Below are 24,554 nucleotides of genomic sequence, written 5' to 3'. Positions count from 1 at the left end.
ATGTCAGAACATAGCTATGAAGGTAATAAATGTAATAAATAGATTTGTCAGGACATCTGCTTATGCAGCACTGTCTCGGTTCCATTAGCCAAGAGTGACAGGGACTGGCTCGATCAGGGATTCCAGAGCAAGAACCTGGATCGGTGTCAGGGCTTTGGGGATCTCACCCATAAAGTGCATGAACGGTCACTGCTACAGCTGGACACAGAGAGCTTCCCTGGGCTTCCCCCAGAGCAGAGCTTGGGTGTGAGAAAAAATATTGCAGAAACCAAGCTGGTTTCACCTATTTGTTCAGCTTCAGGTATTGGCAACATTAACTTGCTGGGGTTTTTAATAATGGATAGAAATATTTATAGAAATCAGATCTGTGTTCACTATACCCAAGTACTTTCCTCAGCAGGGATACAAACCATTCCTCTCTGCATCAACACAAAAGAGTTTGACAGGAAATGCCATTTCAAGCACCTTTCCAAGGATGACTGCAGAGTACACAGGAACTCTCTTTCTGCACTCTGATAGCTCTTTCCATCTTTTAGACAAAAGTTGTAATCAGATTCTGCTAATTCCCAAAGCAAAAAGCTCCTCAGTCCGTGATGGTATTGGCGAGCGCAGACTTGTCAGGTCATTTGAATGCTCTGTAGAGCAGGTTTATGTTTAAACAACATTTTCACACAGTTCTCCCTTCTCTGTGAGACCCAGTCCAGGCAATCACAGGCCTCTCTGGTGTTAGACCTTAAAAAGCACAAGTCAGCAAACAGACAGATAATTTCATTCAAGTATGGTGATCTTGATGTAATCACCTACAAGTTTAAACTTCTCTTTCTAACTTATTTCTCTGCCTCTTCGGAGGATATTTTAGTCTGCTGCTCCTCATAGTCTCTGCTCAACAAACACTGTCCCTCCTGCTGTCCTGCTGCCAGGCTTCCCTGCATGTTCCCCCTCACCTCAATATATATCCCATACCTCATCAGGGAGGAAAGATAAACAGCAGAAACCTAACACAAGAAGCTATCTAGGTTTTGCTAACCACAGGATTAGCAGTGCTGTTGAGCTGGGTCTGAGTGTAACATTTCTTCTGAGACAGCAATCCCCAGGCTGTGCAGAGACATGGGGACACAGGAGTGGAAATAAAGGCTCTACCCAATGATTGTCAAGACTGACCACTGCAAAAATCTTCTGACACCAAACAAGTCCATGTGCTTATGCTTAGGTCTTCACTAACTCCTTTGCAAGCATTAACACCTTTGTGCATTAAAATATATTTAATAACCTTTGAAAAGTTATTTTATTTATGCAAACACACATTTAGTCCTACCACAGCTGTACTCCTGGCTTCAATGTCCAGTTAACAGGATGAGTTTGGACATGCCCGATGCCTGACACGCTGATGTAGCATGTGAACACATTTTCCATGACCGCAGGAGACAAAAGGTCTCCTCATCAGAAGAATTTTACAAACAGCAAAAAAAAAAAAAAAAAAAAAATCTCACCCCAAACACTGACCACTGAGTGGAGCTGCAGCCAGGTCACCTGAATGAAGCCTCAGGAGAACTGGGCCCTGCCCAGGCAGGCAGTGAGGAATGTCAGGCTACTGCAGAGCACTACCTGAGTGACACTGCAGCTGGAAACACACCTTTCCTTCTAAGCCAAACTCAATCGGTAGCCTTTTTACTGTCTGGATTTTTAATAGCTGCTACGTGTTATGTTCTCATGAAAAGTGGGCATTAAATATACTCAGGAACTGTTTATGGACATCTGCTGCTCCTCCACAGCAGGACTCCAGGTTCACTGCTTACCCCATTCGACTCTATTATTTTTATCCTACTGTAATCAAACACATTTAACACCCACCCCCTTGTTTTCCCCCAGAAGGAGTTTGGTTTTAGTTAGCTCTGTGACCCCAGTAACAGGAGTCACAGAGCTCGGATCACCACATCAACAGCAGGTTGTCATTTCCTACCCCAGGAAGTTATTTCAAATATATTAAAAAAATGCTTGTTTCAGACCTAACCTACAATGGTTGCTAAGTGCCCACAACAATTAAATACCTCCCATCCCTTCCAATACATTATGTATACTGAGATCAAGTCATGAGTTGATCTTGTGACTGCTGGAAGGCCAAGAGTGAAATGAAAAATTGGAGTTTAGCTGAGTTCAGTTTGAGCCTTCGGGAATTGTGCTTTCCAGCTTTCCTCTCACTCATGAAAGCTAAAAGTGAAGAAACAGCAATTCTTAAATCATCATTTAGGGCTAGAAGACTGAAGTAAACAAGTCAGTCACCTTCCCTGAGCCACAGAATCACAGAACTACAGTGAGATCATGGGAATGTGCAAACAGAACAGCTTTTTCTTATGCAGATTCATCCAAGTTGGCCCCAAAACACAGAGCCCAGATCTCATTCAAGTATTTTAAATACTAGATATTACGGCTTCTGTTGCTACCTACTCACACAAACACCATTAAGCAAAGAACCGTAACAGTCAGAGAGCTCATAACCATTTCACCTTCACTTCCCCTTTACTCCCTCTGGAGGGAATCTGAAGCCTTTCACAAAATCTGACGGCAACATTTTAAGCCAAAAAGTGTTCCTGCCATTGAAGAAGTCACCTGATATATACAATTTCTGCTTTTATTTGGTTCAGCTGAAATAATTCTTTTGATGGCTTAGAGTAAAGGAGACAAAGCTTACAGGATCCCATGAAGTCTTACCCTGCAGACTACACCTACATTATAAAAATCACCATTACTTGTCACCATTCAATCAGCTGAGTTTCAATGTTTATTTTTGAGCAAATAACATTTACCAAAAAAATTCGTCCTGAAGCAACTGAAATCAGTATTTACACGAGGCGAACATCTCCCTGCAAAACAATCCCAATTAAACAAAACCAGAGAACAAGAGTTTATTAGTCTGGTTATGCCTCTCAGAATACTCTGGTGGTGGATTAAATCCTGAGAAGCAACAGGACACTGGAGGGAGCTACAGAAGCAGCAGTTTGGAGAATATATGCACTGACATCTTTGCCAACTGTTTCCCGTATTTTTTTTTTAGTGTGCAATCTGATTTTTCCCATTTCCTGCTGCAGCACACCCTTTACTAGAACCCATTTTTCAGTAAGGCTCATTTAAGAAAGTTGTGCAAGACCAACAACAGGCAGAAAGTGATGCGTTGTTTGCAGGACAAGCCAGAGGAAGAACAAAAGCCCTGTGGAACATTCCACAGAGCAAGGCATCCTCAAGGACTCTTGTGAGCCTCGAGTGACAATCTTACCTTCTGGGTTGGGACCGGCATTCTTCTTCCCCACTGTCTGCCTCCTGCATACATAAGGAAAGGAGAAAACCATTAATATCCTTTAATACACGTAGAAAGCAAAGGCTTGCATTTCACTGGTTTGATTGTGTAAGACAAGGGGAATTCTCTCTGCTCCTGCATGCAGCTGTCACTAGAGAGGAACTCACTTTCTGCTCAGCTGTCACTTCACGTTCTCTCAAAAGCCTTTTCAAAACTCAGCGTTACAGGAATTTTTGCCCCTGCAGGATTTTGCATGCTTTTGCACGGACTTCCAGTGACCCCTGCCAAACATGGCAGGCCAAGAGCCAAATACATAGTTCACTTCTCGGCAAAAATCTCTGGGGTTTTATTACCTTTATGGAGATCATATTAATTCATAGTCCAGTGTCAGCAATCAAGTGTAAAAATCCACAAAACCAGCATGTAATAAACCTGACAAATCAGACTGAGTGAGCACAGATATGACCAGAAAGGAGAAATTTGACATATTATGCTGCTTTAGAGATATTAATATGCAAAATCTCTAATGTGCTGTGGAATTTTACTAGGCCTACCTACTACAGCCCAAAGCAATACCTCAGAAGAGAGATCTCAGCAATTAATTCTGCTTCAGAGTACATTTACATACGCCCTGCCAGGCACTGGAGATAGGGTAAAGGATCTGTTGTATTAATGAGAACATACTATGTTTGAGCAGGTCCACAGGGAAAAAGCATTTTAAAACACACCAAGGGTTTTGTCAGGGCAGGGGCATCCCATGAAAACCAAAGTTCAGACAGAGAAAGGAAGGAGATAATTTTGTTCTTGGTTGCTCTGGGCTTCCCTCCTGCAGGTCTCCTTTGGCGTGGTGAGTTTTTCAAGCCACAACCAGCAAGGTGGTTGCAAGAGACCTTTGCCACTCAAGAGTGTTTCACACAAGGGTGAAGCTGAATTTGCAGTGACACAGTGACAGTGCTCTCGTTCCCAGCACTGTCCCTGGCCCAGACTCCTCCGCAACAGGCTCCAATGATGTTCTCCCATAAACAACCCCAGGGGAGGCTGTACAGCTCCTCTGAACTCTTTGTGCTTACTTGGATGCAAAGGTCCAGTTTAGTTCACTTTTTAATCAGACTAAAATGCAGATGCTCCTGCTGGATATTCTTTCTCATTATTTCAATGATCTGGATCTGTGATATATGAGAATAACTAGACAACGCTCCTTGCTACTGGTCTTCTATTTCTAAGAACAGGACTAGAGCACCACTGCACCACCAAGTTCTTCACTTGGAGCCACCTGAAACCACAGATTCAAGCTAAAACCTGCAGACCATCTACACCAAACAAAAGCTGGCAGGAATGCCTTCTACTCATCATACCTGAGAATTGGCTCAGCAGCTTGATAAGGGAAGTAGCATTCCTGACCCCTTCCAGATGAAAACACCACAGTCAACAGCAAAGAAGCTGTTGCATCATTCAGAGAATGCAGATGAAAAGCAGCCATGGGAGCAGAAGCAGCTTCTTAAGGCCAGGGAGCCAAGTCCTTGAAGATTTGTAATCCCAATTACCAGCATTTTCCAGGACACTGTACTTTCATTTCTCACCCCAGCACTGGAAAGTGCAGGCAATCCTGTCAGAACATAAGCTGCAATTGAGTTCCCTGTGGGTTTACAACAAGTTGACTTGGGGGAGCAAGAGAAAGAGGTCAGAAGAGAGGGGAAGCTGTTTCATTACATGTAGAATTGCTAAAGCCATGATGGGGGTTTTGAATAAAAAGTGTATATTCAGCTAGAAAACAAGTTCCTCAAACTCCACAGTAAGGCAAAACAATTGAAAGAGCCCTTGAAGTCTCGTTTGTGCTGCTCAGGAACTCAAGCTATGCAAACATTTTTAGTATTATAATGAACGGCCATTTCTACCTGCCAAGAAAAATCCTTGTCACAGCAATTGGCAAGCCTGGTGTGCCATAGCCAAAAGTTCCACAAATGACAGGAGAAGATCCTGAAGTATATAGATCATTATCTCAGCTCCCCTCAAAATTCAGCCCTCAGGAGCTCAGTGTGGAGGAGGCCAGACATGGCCCAATTAATCACCATCTGTCTCTGCTGAAGTTCTTACATCTCTTTGATACCAGACATAAATGTTTGTGTGAGGAGCACATTCACTCAGAATATCACTGACCATGAAAACAACTGTAGACAAGTGTGATTTGAGCAAGAGACCCATTGCCAGTACCTGGGAGCTGTCTGGAACAAAACTAACCTTCAGCAGCCTCCTCCTCTTCTCATCAGCTACTCTGACCAGCCTGCAGCCTACTCCTTCCCTGGACCTCATGTTTTGGATTTACAGAGTGGTCGGATTCAGGTATCTGAACCACCTTCACCCCATCCACTGCCCCCTCTGCAAATGCATCCACAGACAGAGGGCGTGAAAGAAGACACAGCCAACGCTCCCGTATTTCACATATCCCACCCCAAGGCGCTGCTGCCATTCCCGCTGTGCTGTGGTCACTCACTATAAAATCCTGCAGGCACAGAACATCCCCCCGGTGCCCGTCCGGAGCCCGAGCGGCTGCAGTGACGCTTCCTCCCGCTAGAGGGGAGGGCAGGACAGGGATGTGCCCGCCCCGGCGCCGCTCCGGGGAGGAACAGGATCCAAGGGGACACGGCTCCAGCACTGACACGACCCCTAACGCCAGCACCTCCACGCTTTCTCGCCATTTCCAGCGAAAAAGCACAACAATTTATCAGCCAAGACGCGGCTCCAACATTCCTTTCCGAGGACATCTTTGAGAAGCAGCACGCTCGGACAGCATCCTTGGATAGTGACTGCTGACACTTGGAGGTGTGACCTGTGACACCACTCCAGCTTTCACAGCTGCCTTTGCACAGGGGGTAGCAAGAACTTAGGATGCTGCCCCAGCTCCGGGTTCTCCGTGCCCTGCAGCACTCGTGATGTGACCACAGCGACAGACCCAAGAGATGGCAGCTCCCACCAACGCTCCTTGGAGATGCCTGATGCTGGATTGCTGCAGCCTCAAACCAGCCTCCTCCTCCAGCCCGCACGAAGGAGGAAGCTGAGCAGCACTGATGAGCTCCAGAGGGAGTCATGCCCTGCTTTCCTTGACCAGAAACAGAGGCCTCAGGGGAAATGGAAGGAATGAGTCGCATAGCTCTAAACTAGGCCACGATATTAAATGCAGTTTAAAGTGAAAGATGAAAAATTCCATCTCTGCTCCTTTCAGGCCATGTAGGACAGAATATGCAAAACATTAATCCTGTTTGTGCTTTGATCCGCTGCCAACTATCTGTCATCAAAAGGGCAAGGGAGAGGAGAGAAATTTTGGAGTGTTGTTCTTTTCTATACAATGGGAGTCACTCCATGTCACGCAAACAATTCTCCTCTTATAAATCTCCTTTCTGCAGACTGATGTAATGATAAACAAGATTCAATCTCCACTTGTACGTACGGGGACTGGAGCTGTCTGCCTGGATTTAACATCAGGAACATCACAGCAAGTTCTCGTACTGTAAGATATGATTATTAGCCTAAGTCATGCGCCTAATAATCACTACATTTCTATTAACCAAGGAACATTTCACACAGACTACACCCTAAAAATACATCTTTCAAACCTTAAAAGGATTCCCATTTAATAACTGCTGGCTATGTATGATTTTATGCCAACATACCTGACTGTACAGACAATGCCTGGGAAGCGTTTTTATCAGGAGTGAGTGGTCACAGCCAGCAAATATCAAAAGAGCACCAACAATTTAGAGAGTTTTCACCCCTTAAGTCAACATCTTGCTTGTAGCTGTGAGGTGAACACTACAGACATTACAGAAAATTAGTCAATATAGATTGCCCCCAAACCCACAGCAATATTCAGATGTATCCATGCCATCAGAGGGGCTTTTCACTTAACGTGGTCAAAGGTCCACCATGTGGACAGCTTTGGACTGAGTCTCAAAGGAGAACTACAAAGCAAAGGACTGCAATTAAATGAGCAGTCTCCCAGCTCCCTGCCTACTCTTTCCATGCCTACATCCCATCCAGTTGTTCAGACACAAACTAAGTGCCTCTGAGCCGAACACGACCTTTGCTGGGAAGAAGACAGCTGCTTCAGTCAAATCAGAGGCTGTGCAACCAGGCACTGATCCACTCGTTAAACCACGCAAATGCTCTTCTCACAGCATCCAGCAGTGTCCCAGTGTCCCTTTGTTTGGGCTACAGCCACCCAGGGCACTGCACGCTTCTCCATACGGGAGCTCTCCTCATGTGCCAGCAAATATTAAGCAAGTCAGTACAAAAGCCACCCTCCCACAACTATTTCCCAACACATGGATAACCCAGTCTGGTCAAGTCTTGCAGAGGGTGCCACTGCTGCAGCCACAGCCCCTCCTCTAATGCAGCACAAGGCACACAGAGACAGGAGCATCCATCGGACAATCAGATTCCTTAGGGCTCAACTCCTGACACAGGCACGTGGTGACAGTGGGGATGTCCTGGGGTACCCAACATCTGCATGGAACTGGCACCAGATGCCCAAAGAAGCAGCTCAGTAGAGGCTTATGAAGTCCAAGGGATGAGGATCTGTGCATGGACATCGCACACAACCGAAGTTCAGTGCCTTCCAAGATTAAATATTTGACAGATCCCTGTTCAACAGCAGACCCTGCACAAAGCTGGTCCTATCAATAATCTCAAATCATCTGCTGGAACAAAGCAAGACACATGTTTGAGTCGCACTGCCAAATATCTATTACACATCTCTGTAGCAGAGGGACTTTCCTGCAGTAGTCTTGAGTTGTATCAATCTCTTAAATAAACTGTGTTGAGCAAAAAGCCCACACATGCTGCATTTGCAGTATGGCTGAAGTGCCAGCAACAACACTGCCTGGGAAAACGAAACAAGGGCTGACCCCAAAACCTGGGGTGATAAAAGGTTCCCTTTTTTCTTGCAAGGAGCCCAAGACTACACACAAATTTACTGGGGGTTGAGGGGAGATGCAGAACTGTACCAGGTACCACTTCCAGTCTGACCATATCTAGTAGTAGTTTGAGCCTTTAAAAACGGTCACTTGGCCACCAAAAAAATGGGCATCCAGAGTCTGCAAGTTCCACAGCTGCAACATGGACAACCAGAAATCTGCAGCAGTTTGTGTGAACCAATTTACTCAGTGTATTTTGGAAACCATCAGTGTGGTAGCAATGTGCAAGTACTCACTAATAGAGGACAGGTCTCAAAGCTGAACTGAAAACCAGTTCACTTCAGACTCCCACGGTCTCTGGAGGTAGTTAACCTTAATCATGAGTAGAACTTATGAAACTAATTAATAAAGTCACCTAGCATGCTCTAGAGAGGAAGCTCACTGCTACTTTTTGAAATACTTGTATCTGCCATCAAACACATGGAAGCTGCTACCAGGAAGTCTTTAAGTTTGACAGAAAAGTTCTTCAAAAAGGTGAGCAAACCAGGCCACAAACGAGAAAGAGGGAAACTGCACTGTGTTTTGCATAGAGCTTTCACCTCTCCTGAGCCATGGGGATAAGGGATAAACAAGCATTTCTCCAGCCATTGCTCTCTCACCCCTCACTATTTGCATGAAATGTTTTGAATGAACGCTGTTTTCCTCCTCACATGTCTTCTGGATTTGAGGTTCCACATAAGCAGTAGCTTTCTGCAGCCAAGTGTTCATTCAGAGGCTGGCATTCCTTCTGGATTGTTTTCTGTATCACTTTGCTATGGCAGTAATTGGTATATTTAGGTCAAAGACATTGTGCTCGTGCTTGGGAGAGAGAAAAAAACAAGTTCCTTATCAAAGCTTTCATCTTCCCGCTGGAGCAAAGATATTTATGCAAACCTTGTTTAGATTAGCACTCACTAAAAACTGCAGAACTAAAACTCAGACACTTCAAGACAAAAATTACAAGCCTTCAACTGGTACAACAAGAATTAGGATGAGAAATACAGTGTGACATAGCCTGCTACATTACACCACAAGAGCAGATTAAAAAGCAGATTACTGTCAACTGAATTTCTGCAGAGAAATCAGCCTGCCTGATGGGGAGTACAACAGCTTTTGCCTTAATCAGAGACCCACCTAGGGGGAACAAAAAAACCCACCCATACATTCACTTTAAATATCCCTACATCAAACGTGTATTAATGCAACTTCTCTCTAAAACTCTGGCCACTTTCACACAATAAGGAAAAAAACCCAGCAGAACGATTGTCTCCCTGAATAGACCTTCCCCCTGACTTTCAAAAGGCCTTTCAGCACCCTTCAAGTACAACAGAAAAGACAGGTATTTAATGTAATTAGATGCTTTGCTGGATTTAATGCCTACCAGAACCCTAAATGTAGCTGCTTAATCTCCTTTCAGGCAAAGTTAGTGATATAGTCCACTGGAAATCTTAGAATCTAGGAGTATTTTTTTCTCTAGAACAATAACAAATGCTTCTGGTAATGGGCCAAGTGTGACAAGACTCACTGGCTGTATAAGCACAGGCACTGGAACTCCAGTTTTCATACTGGAAACTGTTGCTGACGTCAAGGGTACAGTTTGACTAAGACAAGTCAAAGATATGCATGTGTACACTGGTGAATCTCAGGGCAGGGCTTCTACACAGCCAACAGTCTGTGATTAAAATGAAATCCCAGCTCCATAGGTTACCACAATGAGCAGCAGTTCATTATCCACTCATGCAGGCTGACACATTTACATGCATGAAATTGTCCCTCTGCTATTATGCAGGATGGACATTCACACCTCAGACTCTCTCCAGTCACTGCCTGTTAAAACACAGACCTTACTCAACCTCTCAATGCCCTCCAGAGCTTCCAGAGCAGCCCTGGCCATGCACCTCCTCACCCACAGGGCTCACATCTTCACCTCAGAAGCTGGGCCTGTTTCCAGCTGGAAAGAAAGAGACTCACCTCAACTGCTGCATTAAAAAAGTGGCAAAAGCTAGAATTAAACAAGATTGAAGGAGCCTGAAAAGCAAACTGGCTAATGAGCCATATGCAGGGAAGTTGGAGACCTGGAACTGCAGCTGATACTCTTTTACCATCCATGAGCAATAGGAAAGCGTTACAAGAAATAAGGACATAGATCAGACACAGCAGATGCACAACACCAGCTCCTGGGTTAAATTACTTTCCCATTGACACAAACAAACATTTAAAAGTGTTTTTAAGAGAGGAAAGTATGTGGTTTTCACTCATGCTGAAAGGCTATTTTAGGAGGAGGAGGGTGGAAGGAAGGGAGGTACACAGCAAAGGGAAGGGTCTTTGTCCTGCAATCAGCCATCTTCCTGTTAGCATCTAGTTTACCTTGGTGCATGCTCATTTGTATCCCTGCAGGAGTTATCTCAATTAAAAATCAGGGAGTTATTCTAGGGCTCTGATCAAGTTGTAACTCCAGAGCTTTGACATTTCCAGAATGTACAGTAGGGTCACTAAAACAACGCTGATCCACCTGCAACATATGTGAAATTTATTTTTCCCATAATGGAACAAGAATAGTGCTACTTGGATACCACTCCTACTTATGTCCTAGCTGTGTCCATAAAATGAAGCTGTGCCAGCACAGCCCTCTTGTTAAAAGTCTAATTCCTTTTCAGCAGCAGCATAACCAGGCATTTTCATTTTGACAGCTTGCCTCAAATTCCACAGATCGAAGCACATGCAGCCATCCCTGAGACACATTTCAGCTGCACCTTCACCCTACACCAGCTTGTAGAGCCCAGGGGCTGCCTGTAACACAAAGGCATCCTTCTCTCTGCTAGAATGCTACAGGAGACTCTCACCCACTCAGCTCCTCTGAGATCCAATCCCTGCAAGTCCCTGTCAAATCTCCTCTTGACGTAAGGAACACACAGAGAATTAGGAGCAGCGCAGAAATCTTCGTGACCTACCCAAAATAAAAGCACCAGCAGCCAGGCCACTCAGGGATCTTGGCATATTGCATCAATAATTAAGAGATGATTTTCTGGATGAAAGATATTTTCAAAGGGGAAAGTTATTTAACACTTATGAAGATGAAATAAAGATTCTCAGAGGAGAACAGAGCAACACACAGTCTTAGCAAATTCCACAATGCTCAGCCTTTAAAAAGAAGAGAGGAAATCATTAATATTTCATTAATATTTCAAATTCTTTACATTGCTTAACTGTGTTCAACAGTGTAATTACGAGTTGCAAATTATTACCTAGCATTTGTGAGGAAGATAACAAAACAAAACAAAAAAAAAAGGGTATCCAAGCAACTACATTGTACGGCGTGTCTGGATGCAGCAGCATCTGCGTTGGCACTCGCAGGCTGCTATTGCGTAACCCTGGATTCAAGCAGGAGCACAGCCGGGGAGGCTCTGCTCTATTGCAGTGACATATCTAGAACAGAAGTGGCTGGTAGAGCTTTAACAGCAGGAGTTTAGACTCTAGATCAGAACAGGAATTGGCAGCAAAGTCCCTTCACCTCTAGCCTCCGTTTGGGTAAGGAAAAACCCCCAAGTGTTTCAGGGCAAAACTTCAAAAGGAACTGCTGGGACAGCTTTCTGTGCATGCAGGACACAATGCAGAGTCTGTGGAGAGTAGAGGGAAAGGAACGCCTGAAGATATTCGCTGGCAAGACACCGCAGAGAGAATCACAAGGTACAGAGCGTACTCCTTGTTCACATCCGCCATCCCCGGGGTGCACAACAGCCTCCCAGCTGCCCCACTTCTGGCAGGGGACTGCCACTGCTAGAACTGGGACGTAACGGTTATAAATTACTCAGATTCACTCACTTCTTCACAAAATACACCCAGGTATTAGTCTCATGTGGTTGGAATTAAAGCCAGGGCAATTTTCTTGCCTGACACAAGCTGGTTTATAGGCTCTCGCACGCTGTTTCTCTACAGTAGTTGCTGCCTACACTCTTCCAGCACTCCATGCCTACAGCAAATGGAGTTCCAAAGACAGAGGGAGTTTCTGAGGGACCAAAAGCAAGGCAGCAAACACCTCCTCAACAGAGGCAGAAGGAAAAAAAGAAGGAAAATGAAGCTAGGGAGGAGAACAGGGTTTTCTGGATGAGTCAAATACTAGCAGAACAATGTTGCATAACGAGTGCCCCTTGACTTTTGTTATTTCTCCCAGCCAGCTCCTCCAGAAATCTATTTGTTATTGTTTATTTGGGTATCAGTCCAAATTGCTGTGGGAGGAGAGAAAAGGAGAAGAGGATATGCTGTCAAGCTATTAATTCTAGCACTGTAGTCATTTAGCACTCTCCCATTATTAACGAATCAGTGTCCTGTTTACTGCAATACTCTCCAGGGCCAGCCTGAAAGTTAAATGCAAAACCAGATGTTAATTAGCCTCTTGCAAAAGTGACTCCAGCGCTGTTTCTCCTCAGCCAGGATGAATTTTGCCTTTGCTTATTTACCCACTGCTCTGTCCAGACCAGCGGTGCCGTGTCACGTCCCTCCGGAGCAGGCAGGAGCTGGGGAAGCAGGAGCCCAGCAAGCAGCACACAGCTGGGAGCACCGCTCTTGAAACTTAAGCCTCTGCAAAATATTACATTGCAATAAAGGCCAGGCTTTGTCAAAAGCCGGGAGCGACTGTGGCCACCATCCATCCTCCCATTCTCCCAGGATAGAAGTTACTTTTCTACATGAGTGCATCGGTAACAGGAGAAAAGTTGTACTCAAGCAGAATGCAGCACTATGTTTGGTTATTTCCCCATCTCAAGAAGGGAGAACCACTGGCAGTGGGTACAGCTTGACCTGTCAAAGGGAGACACTTCCACACAGCCACTTGTCCTCACTCTGAGCCAAATCTGGCCCTTCCCTGGGGCAGGAAGGTTTGAGGCAGAAGCCCACTGTCCAGAACGGCCTTTAACAGGACACAAACAAAGTGCCAAAGGCAAAGGAAACACATTAGTCTTGGCACAAGCCTGGATTTGCCTGACCCCAGGAAGTTCAATGGATGCATCAGATTTGCAGCCCTGTGGTACTTGTCTGTATAATCCCAGCCTCCTTTGTGCCATCTGTTTCCCCTTCGGCAGACTGGCCATTAGAGACTCAATGCTAAAACTCGTGTCTCCTTAGTAACAGGTTTTTGTTGATCTCCCCCACGCCTCCAAATCTTTCTATCAATCCGGTAATCTAGCAGGATTTTCCCTGCAGGGGATACATAACAGCATCAGTGGAAAAAAAATATATGGGACGACAGAAACACTTTAAGGCAAGGGTGGAAGGTGTAAAAGGGAAGTGCATGAAGCTACAAGAGTTACAAGTCTATGGAAACCAGATGTTCTCATTATATTGGAGCAAGTCACCAACATACCTTCCCAGTGCCAGGTTTGAGATCTCATCTGAGGACTCAGTCCTTCACTAGTTTTTTTTTTAAAGAGTTGCAAGTCGTGAACAATTTCCCATCTATACACAAGTCTTCAGAGAAAACACCCTACACAAACCCTGCATCCTTAAGACCATCTTCTCCAACATCTCAAAGGTAAAAACACTGCCAATCTCAATGTTGTGCAGGTAAGGAAGGGCTGTATTCCCAGTCTGTAGAGACTGGCTATTTTACTGCAGATTTTAAGTCACTGATTGCTGGCTGCTTTTGGCTCTTTAATCCCTAAATCCCCACACTCTCTTCTTGAGGTTAATCCAGTTAAAACTCTCCTTTCCCTTTGGCTAGTGCCTTGCATAAATAACCACCTGAAGAGCAGAGCTGAAGAAACCAACACTCAGAGTATGGCACTTCCCAGAACTCTGTCCCACCCTGCAAGAGACAGCGTAAAGTTCTTGTTGCTGCCCGTGCCAGAAAAGGAAATCAAGATTAGCTAGGTAAGGGCAAAAGGCACTCCTTATGGATTGCTTAAATCAGCAGGAATCAATCATCCAGTCCAGTCCAAATCCCCTAGCTGCTTTCTGCCTTAAGGTAACTAGAAACAGGTTTATGTTATACTAAGATAAAGCAGCCTTAAACCAGAGTAAGCCCTTATGCGAAAACCTCCTCTTTCTGGGAGGAAAGGAGAACTTGCCTTTGAGGTCAGCTCTAAATGAGCTACAATTACAGCCAGATAGGCCATGCGGGATTTGGAAAAGCAACACGGATGAGCGAAAGAAAATCACCTCCACAGGCTCTGCCTGGCTGGTCTGGCCCAGGCAGCTCCCTTGGCACTGAGCCCGTGGGCAGGAGAGCGAAAGCAGCACTAGGACAGGGAGCCAGCCCTCTCCCTCAGTCTGCCAGGAGAGGCCAGTGCCATACACAGGCCGGCACATGCAGACCACGAGGATGGTCTCACTACGCACAAAACATCAACAGTCTGACCCAGCAATGATGTGTATTTGCTCAGTAGAAAAACAAAACACACCCAGTGAAGGCACTGAGAAATTTGACTCCTACCAGGACAAGTGGGTGAATGAAAGTGTGCCCTTTTCTGGCAGGTGAGACCCTACCCACTTTCGGTGGCACTTGTTCCCCTGGGAGAGAGCCCTGTGGGGCACCATCCTCTGGTCAGGCAGTGAATGGGTGCAAGAGAAGTCCTTAAACTGAGAGAGGGTTTAGGTCAGTGACACAACTGACCACATCGATCCTGCCCTCGCAGCCCCCACGTGTAGCTGTGTGTCTTATTCTCATTGTGACACTGGCCCAGACACTCTGGGGCAGCAGGCACTGCCTGCCAGAGTCAAAACACTGCACATGGGCTCCCTGGTGTGCGCCAAGCTCTCCAAGCCATGCACTGGAGCCAGGACTTGGACCATAAGCTCTTTGTGTTCCTGGTCATTCACAATCAAGAGAAAGAGAAATCTCGTTTTGAGGGCTGTTTATCAGCCTAGTGCTTCCAAGATCCTCAGTCTCGAGAGTAGAGAAAATGAACAGCCCCCTCAGCTTGCTGCCTAACCAAAGAGACAGCAAGCAGGACATGCATTCTGCCTCTCAGGGTAAAGCAGTAACACCGAGGGAGGAGTGTGGGGTACGGGGACAAAGCAAGGAGCTTGCACAACTCTGCAGTGCAGCACGTTTCCAACTCCATTCACGCGGATATGGAAAGCCGCCGCTCAGTCTCTGGTGCATATTTAAATGCTCATTCTGAATGGCCAATTAGTCAGAAGTGGAATGTTTCTGCATTCACGGAGGAGCTATTTTAAGATTACATTATGCTCTCTGCTTCCATTAATAGGTACAAATAAAAAAAAAAGGAAAGGCGTTACACCCAGCAATGCATTTGTCTCAGACTCGAGTGCTGCATGTCCGAAGTCCCAGCGCCAGCACAGGGAAGTTGATGAGTTCTTTACTGACAGGCCACATTCTTCTTCACGGCTCCAGAGATCACCCAGTCATCAGGCTTGCCAAATCTTGATGGAACAAGTCAAATCTCTGTGTTCATTGGCCACCTCTGCTGCAGTCCTGTCAACCTGCATCTTCTAGAGCTGCGTTAAACCTCTGTGGAAGTCCCCAAACTGAAAGAAGTTAAACCAGACTAGAGCAGCATCTCACGTGTCCTGCAGCTCCGGAGGAGGCTGACCCAGATACTCTCATTCCAGACACTGCTCTCCCTGCTCGCGTTGCTCCGCAGCGCTGCCTTCTCTCGACCATACCCAGTGCACAGCTATACCCCTCCAGTGCCTCTGGATCCCCTTCCAAGCCCTGGAGGATCACAGATATTTGACAAGCTGAAAGTTCACAGGAACTCATTTTGGAGCAAATTGAGAACTCTCAGGTTTTTTAAACTAGCAAAACTCAAATCATTAAATGCTGTTGAGCTTTCATGAAAAGCAAAGGCAGTTTTTAGGGAAAATACACATTTACGTTCGGCCAACACCGACCCCTCCCAATCTCTCCTGCATGTGTTAGGAATGCAGCTGTATCCGTAACATCCACACACAATCATCCATCAACTCCTACATCCAGATTTGCTTTCTTCCACCCTCTCCAAGCCTGGACTGCGATATCAGGGTTTGATCAGTGTGGTTTTCTGAGAGGGGGACTGGAGGAGTTAAGGAGAGAAGCATGGATACAAGCATTTTGCCAAACACCACACAGAAGTTCCATGCCAATGCCACAGTGGATATTATTTTAATTCCAAAAATCAAAAATCCTAACACGGGGCAGATTGAGTAGAGCCAGTTTTCTGTGCACAGTTTTGCTTTCACTAAAAGGTTTATTCAGATCATTCTGAAGATCAAAACCACAGAATCCAACAGGTACAGGTATAATAAATCTCATTAAAACCAGAGCAGGTCAGCTCTCTGATGAACTTAAGCTGTAGATCCTTCTAATACTCTTGAAGAAAGCTTGGGTGACCAGCCAAACGAGGATTCCCTCAGCTCACAAATCCACATCTCCTGAGCCAAGTGGAAATACTGTATGAGCTAAGGAAAACAGAGTTTTGTGTGTGGGTTGATTTTTTTTTTTTTTTAAATAATGTGAAGAGCAAGCAAAAAGTCTCAAATCATGCAGCAAATATATGAGAGTCAGAGCTGAAAATAAAATCCAGCTTGGAGGAAAAAAGGTGATATAAAAACATTGTATTAAACCAATGTTACTTTAATGCTGGATTCAAATCTAAAGAAATGCTTAGCCCATGCAGATATAAAAACTACAAAAACCCCCATAGTATGGGAACTGTATAAAGTACAGATCTGCTCAAACATGATTTAGACAAATGCAGAGGATTGAACAGCAGCAGCAACACATACATATAAGTATGTATATGTGTATGTATGTGTATATATAAATGAAAAAAGCATTACACGGTGTCGGGAAAATAAACAGAAGGATGCCCAGTGCTGGAAAGTGCTGCTTAAAACAAACCTAACATGAATTCTGACCTTGTGAGTCCTCGGTTCTGGGAGGGCTCTGCTTCCACTGGACACAGACACCACAGGCAGGCAGTGGGACAAGGAGCTGGAGACTCACTGACAGCAATTTTAGTCCTCCAAAACTTTGGCCATTGTGGAGAAACCAAAAATTCTTGGCACAGATGCAGTCATTTCAACTTTGATCATTTTACAGCGGTAATAAAGATATTACTTTACAGTTCATATATGCAAAAAATGTGGATCAGAAAGACAGTTTCTAACTTTCTCAGTTAAAGCACACCCACCCACCAAGGATTAAAAAAATCCCTTTCCCCAAGTCGTCAAGATATTTTTTTACCAAAGCATTGGGTTTTCCTGGTTTTTAACAAGAATAGTAAGAGAAAAACTCAGCTTCTAATGCAGAAAACACTTCTGTGAAACTATGGAAGAGGCAGAAAATCCTAGGTTGCATTTAACTAGGGAACAAGCTCACAAATTAAGCAGTCTGAGAATTTCTGATAGCTTAGCCCTGAATTAGTTCCTCTCATTTTCTTTTTTTTTTTTCCCTCCCAACCCCCTCCACTACTTAGTTCAAAATGCAAGACCAACAAGAACACATGATACAGCCTGCATTGGTACGGGCAAATACATGGCTGAAGTCACAGGAGCACATTCTTCAGAGCTCATGAACCATCACATGACAAACATCACAAGAAGTCAATTTACTAAACTCAATTTAAACTTGAAGAAGTTGATAATAATAATAAACCCCACAATGGGAATGTCTCTTAGAAAAGGAGAAGCTGCAGTTGAAAAGACAGCAACAAACAACAAAGCCAAGATCAGTTCTCATGTTATTTGAAACTTTTGATTTCTAGTGCTACCCGTGCAAGCCAGTATTGCTTACAAGTCCCTGCTAATACTTGTAGTTACATGGCTTACAGCAAATAAAAAAGTTGACCAGCACCCAGCGAAGATCTTATCAATAAGCCTCTCACAAACATACAAATATTGAATTTTATTGCAAGCACATGAGCTAAATCTTTTCTGATTCTACATGTCTGAAAACCAGCAGCCTGTTTGTTTGGTATGAGTGACTTCTTTTTCAACAGGAGGACATGCAAGGCACAATCCTCCTTAGCTAACTCACAAAGTATTGACAGTTACTCAGAGAACACACACAAGCTCTGCTTCCAGCTCCAAGCAAATAAAAGGAAATAAAAGCAGAACTGCCTCTGAAGAAGATGTCATTGTACAAACTGATGTTCACGCTTTACCTGTATTGATTTCTGCACCAGGACAAAGGAATCTGTTTTTTAATTTCGAGAGCCATTTTCATTGGAAAAGTCTCAAAGCTATATGAACATTTTATCCTGACAATTTAATTACAGATTGGTCCAATTCTAGTGCTCAGCATCCAGGGATCCTGAAGGCTCTTAACCGTTTAAACAGGTTGCAGTGATCCGCAGACCTACCATCAAACAGATCACTGTAGACTCATCCTTGGGATTAAGTCATCTCTATTTGTGAGCCCTTATGTGATGATCTGTTACAGAGCGTAAGTACTGCATGAAAGCCTCTTCAAGGCCTTCACCGCCATCTGTGAATTACATTATTAACAATGGTATGAACTTCCTAAGAGCATCTGGTTCTCTCCCCACCCCCTTCTCAGATCACTGGGAAGAGCTCTTCAGCATCAAAACAGGCACAGGCAAAGCTGTTTTCCTCTTTTCCATGCTTCCCTACCTCCTCCCACCCTTCAGCAGCAGATAGACGAGGCTCAGCTCTCTATCTCCATGCCCTGCATGTTTTCTGCACAATCCTTGTTACTGTTAAATAAAGATGGACAAAAACAATTCCACGATGCGTGTACCACAGGCATCTTACTGGGAAAAGAGGAAGTTTATTTCATCGTTTTGCAGAGGCAGCATCTGAAATATGCTGAGAACTGTGCTGAGGCACAACGGGGACTGCACAGTCCCACCCCAGGACTCGCTTCCCACCAGCACAATTCCTGACATTAACCAAAACCAGGCAGCAGCCACTCAGCCAGCTTCAACAGTTACTGCTGTAACAGTAACATTCTAGATGCAAAGAAGTATTTTGTCATTCCAATTCTTCTCCCACCAAGGATGCTTCAGAAGTTTATTCTGAAATCATGCCAGCTTCTCGTAAACAAGAAGGAGGAAGAAGCAGTATCGCCCGGGACACTGGAGCACGCTCTCCACTGAACTTTGCACAGAGTTCACATCAAACTGCCTCCTTGGCAGCTCTAAGGAATCATTTACTCTTGCAGGAACAGAGCCTTCCTATCTTGTTTTCTACTCCTTGTTCTTCAAACCCAGCTTCTCCTCTTGCTCTCTAAGCAGGGCTTCTCATTGCCTCAACTCTCTGTGCTCATCAGCAGCAGTTTTTCCATTCTGTTTTGCACAATACCATTCTTTAGTTGCACAACAGTTTGCAATTCAGGCATCGTTACAGCCCTGTAACACTCAGCGTCTTCCTCTGTCTTAAGTTAGCAGCAGCGTTTCTTGAAAGAAAAGAGCAACATTATGGGCAGCTCCATAAAGACTTATTCAGAGGGAAACAGAATCCAAAACTAACAATCCTGCAATGTGCAGTTAACAGGCAGAAAATACTGGGTGGGGGGAGGAAGACAAAACTGTTTCTGCACAAACGCACACGAACCCTTCTAACGAACTGTTTCTCTCATGCCCACGTTTCAAATAAATAAATAATCAGACACATGTTGATGTGCTTGGACAGTTGCATCTAGAATGTGCTATTACTGTAATTAAAGGTAAATACAAAATTTCTTCAAGTTTATAAAATAACAGGCAAGCGTTTGGGGTTATCATCAGTCCAATGTTGCCCAAATCTACGCTCTTTGTGTGGGCTGTAAGAGGAAGTTTGCAGTTACTGGTGACCTCAAGCTCCAGGAGGGGAGGAAACCTCCAGGGCCATTCTGCCAGGGTTTAATCTCATTATGGTCACCCAGCTTTGGTGTCAGGCAGGTCAAGATGAAGATGGACCACCACTCAAACTTCTGGGAAAGCACATGGCTGTGTTATTACACAGCCATTTAAAAAAGTCTAGGGAGTCACAAGAAAATTAAGCAAGTTTTATGAGTCGCTTTAGACAGATGGTGTGACAAGAGAATCTTGTCTTACTCCCTGCAGCTTATTGGGAGGAACGTAGGGAGAAGAAAAGTCAAGAAACTGCCAAGTTTTGAGCAAATTAGTGGCAATTTGAGATAGGCTCTGCAAAGCCCAGGTACCAGCATACAGTGGGAACACAGTATTATATGAACAGGGTCTTTATAATACCAGTACGGGAACAGTAGAAACTAAAATTGGAATGAATCCCATCTTTCAAACAGTATGTACAGGTGACCACGTAATCAAATTAATTAATATTTTGTTAAATTGGTGCATTGAAAATTACCCGATGAGCTCATTTTTGGAGGCAGTTCAATGCCTCACTTCTAGGACTGATGTCAGTGTCACATGCTTGGAGAGGATCAGTCTGCAGCTGGGTATTTTAAAGCCTTCTATTAGGAGCATAGAAAAGTCAGCGGATTTCAACAGCATCAACCAATGAATTTTTGTTTTATCACAACAATTTAGCCAGCAGACCCCACTGTCAATATCTCTGTGAGAATATCAGGCCATTTCAGACACTTCAAGTCACTTGACGGAAACTGAAGAGTGCAGCAACTGAGTTGTTTCAACAGAGAAAGTTGTGTTTCAACAGAAAAGGAAATCAACAGAAAGACAAGGAAACAGGAAACTGATTCTGACTGGCTCCTGATAAAATAATTAACCTTTGAGAAACTAAACTCAGCAGCTGTAAAAATACATAAACAAACAGTAGCAGAGCAAAGGGTGTTGAACATCAGTAGCGCAAAAGCTCCAGGCAGCAACATTCAACCCTGAGTTCAAATCCCATTCACTCACAGACCAACTGTGATGTCATCTTTTATTCTGACATAATGCAGGATGTCACCGAAGTTCAGTGGCAAGTGTTCATGCAGGATCTGTGAAGTCTCCGCACTTTGATGCTCGCTGCTTGCACTTTGTACCAACAAGCAGGAACAGATTTGCATTACACAAATAAGCCGTGTCTTTATTGTGCAACCGCATGCGACTTTTTTGGAGAAAAACAATGCTCAAATACAAGGAGTGCTGTGTGCATCAGGCTGCAGAGTGGGTGGCAGTGATGTTGTCAGAAAGCACTCGGCACAGCTTACCTCCACACCCATTGACTTCAGCAGAAGGCTACATACGAAAAGTCTCTGAAGATGAAGCTGAAGTGCTCCCTAACCCATGGCGCTGTCCATACACTATACTTAAGAAAGAGACAAAACAAAAACCACAGAAGTGAAGCAGCATGAAATTGCAGGGTTTGGGTTCTTAGTTTTTAAAGACTCTTGCAGTCCCTGTTCCAGTTAAGAAATCCGACTGTAAGCCCATCAGTTGTGAGCAAGCCCTTCCCCACAGTGCCTGAGCCTTTGCCATGTCTGGAGTGTAGGATGAGAACCATGGTGTTTAATTCGTGCTTAGAGTGCTCCCACAAGACCTTGGATGAAGATGTGTTAAAGCTTCATGGTCAACTCAGCTGTTAAATTGTTCAGCGAGACCGCCTAGGTTAGTCAGGGGCTGTACCAAACCCCACAGCCCTCACATGCAGCACAGGACACAGCCCATTTTAAAAATCCCTGGGAGCTTCTCCCCATAAAGTTCACAAACTCTGCATTGGTTTCACAGACAGAACAGTTCACCCTCGCTCAGGCTACTGATTTCATTTGTAATAGTTTTAAGAGCAGGAGAGTCAAAGGCAGGAAGCCCTAAACCTCCATGAACGTGAAGCCCCATACACAGGATTGCAGAGTAAAGAGCAGCTCAGGTCTCTCCAGAGGAGTTGGCAGAGGCTAGATACTTGAACTTCAATGTGTGATAGACCCTCCTTGTACTCTGTTAACTTACGGGTGGATAAATAGGTTTGGTGCACAGGCTACAGATGGGGTCAGGGAAGGTTTCTATAACAAAAAAACCCTCACAGTATTGCTAGCAGTTAACTCCAGAGGCATGTGACTATTTTCAGATTGTAGCTTTTATCCCAGTCACAGAAAGACGAGACTAAAGGAAATAACAAGATCCTTCCATGTCCAAGCTCTTATTTAGCTGCTTGTGGTTCAGCAAGGCATTCCCTCTCATTTAAAGATGAGGCTTATAAATTCAGTGTACCCCAAAGATTTTAAAGCAAGCAGAATGCATCCTTCATTCCAAACAAATCCATCTGCAGCCAGAATTCCTCCATACAGAATTCCATTTTTTTTTCAGAGGTTTGAAGATATTTGGCAGATGTATGATGCTCGGACCAGCCTGCACATTTCTCCCTTTCTCTCTCTCTTTTTTTTTTTTTTTTTTTAAATTTTAGACTTAATGTAGCATGTACTCTTAGAAAGGTTTACAATGCAGCCTTTTGTAGTTAACTTGCTCCAAGCTGGGCCACTGCCAGGCTGTTATCAATGACATTTTAAGGCAGATGAATGAAGTTCTTATTATGGTGACAAGCAGAATTGTGATATGGCACATGCATACACTGAACGAAGAGAGCTTGCTATTAGTTTGTCAGGTTAATGAATAAATAGCGATTTAATGAATAAAAGCCTTTTCTTAGGAAACAAATGAACAAAATTAATATTTATAACGCTTTAGTGGTTTAGAGCACCCTTTAAAATAAGATTATTCATTTCAGTCACGGCCACCATCACGGATTAGAGATTCTTGAACACAGCTTCCCCTCCTAATTCTCTTATCATAGCAGTGCAAGGCAAAAAGCAAAGCTCCGCCTTCTGAACTGTTCAGGCCAGACTCAGTTTGAGATTGACAGTATTGAAGGCTCATGACAGCAAACATTTGTGTTACATCTTCAGGACTGCAGCTAAAGACTGCACCTGTTGGAAGAACTGTTGGTTCCTTATCACAGCAGGAAGTTCTCAGGTTTTACACAGCGTGCTTCCACACCACACAGAGCACTGAACCTGTGCCAAGCCACGAAGAGCAACGCTGCACGTTAGACAAACTATCAGCACTCAGGCAGGAAATCACTCCCCATCTGCCCCGAGAGAAGAGTCTACACTAAAACCCTGCTGGCATCTCTCACCCTTCAGGGTTGTTCAGCATCTCCCACAGCATATGCAGAGCATGTTCACCACCAAAGCGAAGTGAAGGAGGGTGAAGTATGTTCTGGATGTTCCACTTCCCAGCGAGCAAATGAAATTCTGACACGCACAGATAGCTTCTCACCTCAAGCTGTCTCTGTCATGTACTCCCTTTGGCTCAAGGCATTCTGTGCTCATCTGTCCTAAAATCAAACTTGCTAGTTTAAATTTTAAACAAGCTGAGTAATTTGGGGTTGGGTTTTGTGGGGCTGTTTGCAGGGAGGGGGCTGTTTAGCTTTGGTTTTGTTGGGTTTTTTATTACTTTACTTTTTTAATGGGGCACTTCTCAAATTCAGGACCAAGATGCGAGCAAGTGCTCAAGCTTAAAAATTTATTTTGGCTCATGCCATCTTCTCAAATACTAAAAAAAATGTTCTCAAACTTTTCCCTTCTCCTCAAGGCAAAGTCAAGTCTGAACTTTCTCAGTCATACGAGAAGCAGATAGAAACTGCTCCAACATAACCATCTCAGCCATGTATGGTCAACACAAACAGATCTAAGTTAAAAAGAGCTTCCTCCCCACCAGAGCAGTTTCTGGTTTATGTGTAAAGGAGAAAAATTCCACTTCAATGATCAGAAGTGTGGGTTGCAGAAGCGTGTGGCACAGTTGTTATCTTTGCAGCATGAAGCACAAGTCGAAACCAGGGATCTGTAAAGTGTATGTGAAAAATATTCACTTCACCCACTGAGACTGTGCAAACTCTATTCCAGTCATACTATAAACGTTAACTACTAATACCTCCCTTGCCTTAAAGTATCCTACAACTATGGCCAGCTTTTGGGAAGGAGGTTGAAAATATGCTCTGCTCATATTGGTTTTCCCTGATCATCTCTTATTTGAGATTCAGGGGCAGAGCAGAAGCTGCACAGAAGGACAATTCCCTCCCAGAACCAAGGCAGCCACACAGCAAAGTGCTGAGGGACGCCCCGGCAGGCAAACACTAAAAGCAAGAGATAATATATTAATATTTGATTCCCATGTGCAACTGTACTGACAAGTTTATGCAATATTAAACTCGACCCACACTACAGGGGTAGCTGCAGTCTCAAGATTCATTAAGAGGTGGAATTCAGGCTTACACATTTTATTAACTGCTGCTGAACCAAAATACTACCAAGGAGGAAGAAACACCACAAAGAACAAAGTGGTCTAAGTTGTCCTGTCTCACTTCACTTTCTGAAATCACAAGCTCGGTCCCCCACGTAAGCACAACTCAGCTGAAAAAAAACCAAAAAAACAACAGAACAAACTCCCAGTAAC

At 44.3% G+C, this 24,554-nt stretch overlaps 1 protein-coding gene across 3 annotated transcripts in view; it reads right to left on the bottom strand.

Annotated features, from left to right (window-relative positions):
- The window catches only part of SSH2 (slingshot protein phosphatase 2), a 91,041-nt gene that overhangs the window by 59,198 nt on the left and 7,289 nt on the right, over positions 1–24,554 (bottom strand). The window contains exons 2-3 of one of the 3 annotated variants that reach the window (XM_058422967.1): positions 21,317–21,414; positions 3,272–3,315 (exon numbers count right to left, since the gene is read on the bottom strand). In XM_058422967.1, the coding sequence (XP_058278950.1) occupies positions 3,272–3,315; positions 21,317–21,328 (56 nt within the window). In that variant the 5' untranslated portion in view covers positions 21,329–21,414. The remainder of the gene's footprint in view (positions 1–3,271; positions 3,316–21,316; positions 21,415–24,554) is intronic. The other 2 variants (XM_058422968.1, XM_040082174.2) reach the window with 2 other exon arrangements.

This window comes from Hirundo rustica, chromosome 19, assembly GCF_015227805.2.
Source record: "Hirundo rustica isolate bHirRus1 chromosome 19, bHirRus1.pri.v3, whole genome shotgun sequence".
Classification (NCBI taxonomy): domain Eukaryota; kingdom Metazoa; phylum Chordata; class Aves; order Passeriformes; family Hirundinidae; genus Hirundo; species Hirundo rustica.
The sequence above is the reverse complement of the archived record's forward strand: the minus strand, read 5'-3'. Positions and strand labels throughout refer to the sequence as shown.